The sequence below is a fragment of the Salvelinus sp. IW2-2015 genome, linkage group LG4p, assembly GCF_002910315.2.
Source record: "Salvelinus sp. IW2-2015 linkage group LG4p, ASM291031v2, whole genome shotgun sequence".
NCBI classification, from domain to species: Eukaryota; Metazoa; Chordata; class Actinopteri; order Salmoniformes; family Salmonidae; genus Salvelinus; species Salvelinus sp. IW2-2015.
The window spans coordinates 6406499-6410418 of record NC_036841.1 but is presented as its reverse complement, the minus strand read 5'-3'; the positions used below and the strand labels follow the sequence as shown (position 1 = coordinate 6410418).

The 3920-nt window shown below is 42.2% G+C and overlaps 1 protein-coding gene across 1 annotated transcript in view; it reads left to right on the top strand.

Annotated features, from left to right (window-relative positions):
* myo7aa (myosin VIIAa) overlaps nucleotides 1-3920 on the top strand; it is a 24696-nt gene that overhangs the window by 2260 nt on the left and 18516 nt on the right. Inside the window, exons 2-3 of the mRNA XM_070436742.1 lie at nucleotides 1912-2067; nucleotides 2327-2432. Coding sequence (XP_070292843.1) covers nucleotides 1912-2067; nucleotides 2327-2432 — 262 coding nt within the window. The remainder of the gene's footprint in view (nucleotides 1-1911; nucleotides 2068-2326; nucleotides 2433-3920) is intronic.

Here is a 3920-nt window from a genome sequence, read left to right as displayed (position 1 = left end):
CCTTCTGCTATGGGATAGAGGAGGTAAGCATGCAGGAGCAGAAGCTTTACAGTTGGCGGCACCCATAAAGGCGCGATGAGTTTACGTTCAACGTTCGAACCAACACTCTGAGGACATCAGAGAGACCTTTGTTGGTAAAGTTCTAGAGGGCCTGAAGGGAAACCAAGTCCAAAGTATGTGGTGGCTCTGCAGGGACAATACCAACTCTGGTGACAGAATCAGAGTACACACCATAAAACCACACACACACACACCACAACACATTAAACCACACACACACACCACACCACACACACACACACAACACACACACACACACCACACACACACCAACAACACAACACACAACACCACACCACACACCACCACACACACACACACCACACACAACACACACACACACACCCACACACACACACACACACAAACAAACAAACTGTACCTTGTCCCCTCTAAGGTGGGGAGGAGTCTACGTTTCCTGCTCCGTTTCCAAAGGCCGAAGACCGTTGTATTCTATTGGACCAAGAGACAGGTCAGCAGGTCATGACCTCAGGCTGGCCATACGCGGTCAATGAACGGACCAAATCAAAAAGGAAAGACTCTTCCCCTTGTGGACGGCCAGTCTATAACGTCCTCGCTACTCGCTTACCAGACCTTGCCAGGCTGACGCTATGTCGCGTGAACAACACACACACACAGCCTACACTTGTAAATGGGCCTCTATCTGGCGTGATTCTCAATCGTCACCCCCCCCTTCTTTCTCTCCCTGTCTCTCTCTCTCTCTCTCTCTAGGCATTGGTTAACCATGACACCAAAGACACGAGACAGAGACGCGTGCCGTTCATCTTCACCTGGCGGCTTGCCGGAGGACTGGAGAGGAGAGGGTTAAAACCATACTACACATGGAAAGAGTTCAGCTCATGACCACTTACAGAGGTAGACACACAGACACACGGACCAAACCACCGCACATACGCATGCATGCATTTGGCAGGCACACACACAACACACACCATACACACACAATGACAAGTTGCCAAGTATTTGTAAACCGTGTGGGTTTTTTGTCTTAAAGAAAATGTTACCTAATCTATACCTAGTCACTACACCTCTCCCCCCTTCTCTATCTCCTCCCCCTTCTCTCTCCTCCCTCTCTCTCTCTCCTTTCAGACCTCCTCCCAAAACAACACTCTGAGCAGGTGATTGAGAACTAAGAAACAGAGGAAGGCCTCAATGTGGAGACCTGCACCAGGAGAGCCTATCCAAACAGCCCTCTACTGAAGAAGGTGCCTCATGAAAGACGCTGTCACAGGACGCCTGTATGGTCCTTCATAGAATCTTTTACTGGCTTAACAAAACAAACCGTTTGACAGTGATGGCCGGTGCTTCTGCTCTGTGTTTGTTTCCAGATCATGATCTTGTGATGAGGTAAACCTGACCTGGCAATAAAATCCGCCTCCCGGCCAGAGACTGGAACTTCCTTTGACTTAATGGTAAAACGTTAGGTCCCCAGGAGACGGGGTTCAGATACCCACTGTGATCGTTGCTGTAATACTGTAAACTCCTTGCGACTGTTGCCACCTATGATTGAAGTATTATGGGGCACTACCCGTTCTAAGCGAAAACCAACACGTTCCGCCGTCAACGAAAGCTGACGCGACCAGAATCTTTGATAGCCAGCCTCTGGAAGGGCCGAACCTCTAAAGATGAGATTTATCTTGTCAATCCTCAAACAACTCACAACAACCAGCGTCAAGTAACAAGAACACACACACACACACACACACCAACAACACACACACCACACACCACCACACACACACACACACACACACACACACACACACACACACACACACACAAACTTCTCTCAGATACCTCTGTTACATTGTGTCGTAACCGTGTGTGTAGGTACAGTGAGGAGAAGGGCTGGGAGTTGCTGTGGCTGTGTACAGGGCTGTTCCCTCCTAGCAACATGCTGCTGCCTCATGTCCAGCGTTTCCTTCAGTCCAGGAAACACCACCCTCTGGCTCAGGACTGTATGACACGACTACAGAAGGCCCTACGGTAACACACACACACACGCACACACATACGTGGGCACAAACACACGCGCACATACACGCACACACACACACATTCACACACACTCACCCGTCTCGCACATCAACAGATACACTCTGTTAATGATACAATCCTCTTCTGCTTGTTAATTTGTTAATGTTGTTGTTATTATTGTTGCTGTTGTTGTTATTATTATTGTTGGTTGTTGTTATTATTATTGTTGGTGTTGTTGTTATTATTGTTGGTGTTGTTGTGGCAACAGGAATGGCTCGAGGAAGTACCCTCCCCACCTAGTGGAGGTAGAGGCCATCCAACATAAGACCACCCAGATCTTCCACAAGGTCTATTTCCCTGACGATACTGATGAGGTACACTCACGCACACACTGACACACACACACACACGCACACGCACACGCACACGCACACGCACGCACACGCACACGCACAGAAACACACAGACTATCTTTCTGGCTTTATGTTTGTGATTTACAGGCGTATACTGTGATTTTATGATTTATGTTTGTAATTTACAGGCGTATACTGTGATTTTATGATTTTTGTTTATGTTTGTGATTTACAGGCGTATACTGTGATGTAACACAACATAAATCATAAATCATCACAGTATCAGCCCTGTAAATACAAACATAAATCATCAACATCACAGTATACGCCTGTAAATTCAACATAAATCATAAATCATCACATCACAGTATATGCCTGTAAATCACAAACATAATCATAAATCATCATATCACTGTATATGCCTGTAAATCACAAACATAAATCATCACATCACTGTATAGCCTGTAAATCACAAACATAAATCATAAATCATCACATCACTGTATACGCCTGTAAATCACAAAACATAATCATAAATCATCACATCACTGTATACGCCTGTAAATCACAAACATAAATCATAAATCATAAACTCACAGTATACGCCTGTAAATTACAAACATAAATCATAAAATCACAGTATATGCCTGTAAATCACAAACATAAATCATAAATCCTTACATCACAGTATACGCCTGTAAATCACAAACATAAATCATAAATCCTTACATCACTGTATACGCCTGTAAATCACAAACATAAATCATAAAATCACAGAATACGCCTGTAAATCACAACACATAAATCATAAATCATCACAGTATACGCCTGTAAATCACAAACATAAATCATAAATCATCACATCACAGTATACGCCTGTAAATTACAAACATAATTCATAAATCATAAAATCATATAGTATACGCCTGTAAATCACAAAACTAATTAAATTATCACATCACAGTATACGCCTGTAAATTACAAACATAAATCATAAATCCTCAATCACAGTATACGCCTGTAAATCACAAACATAAATCATAAAATCACAGTATACGCCTGTAAATCACAAACATAAATCATAAATCATCACATCACAGTATACGCCTGTAAATCACAAACATAAATCATAAATCATCACAGTATACGCCTGTAAATCACAAACATAAAATAAATCATCACATCACAGTATACGCCTGTAAATTCAAACATAAATCATACATCACAGTATACGCCTGTAAATCACAAACATAAATCATAAATCATCCCATCACTGTATACGCCTGTAAATCACAAACATAAATCATAAATCATCACATCACTGTATACGCCTGTAAATCACAAACCATAAATCATAATTCACTTTATACGCCTGTAAATCACAACATAAATCATAAATCATCACATCACTGTATACGCCTGTAAATCACAAACATAAATCATAAAATCACTTTATACGCCTGTAAATCACAAACATAAATCATAAATCATAAAATCAAGTATACGCCT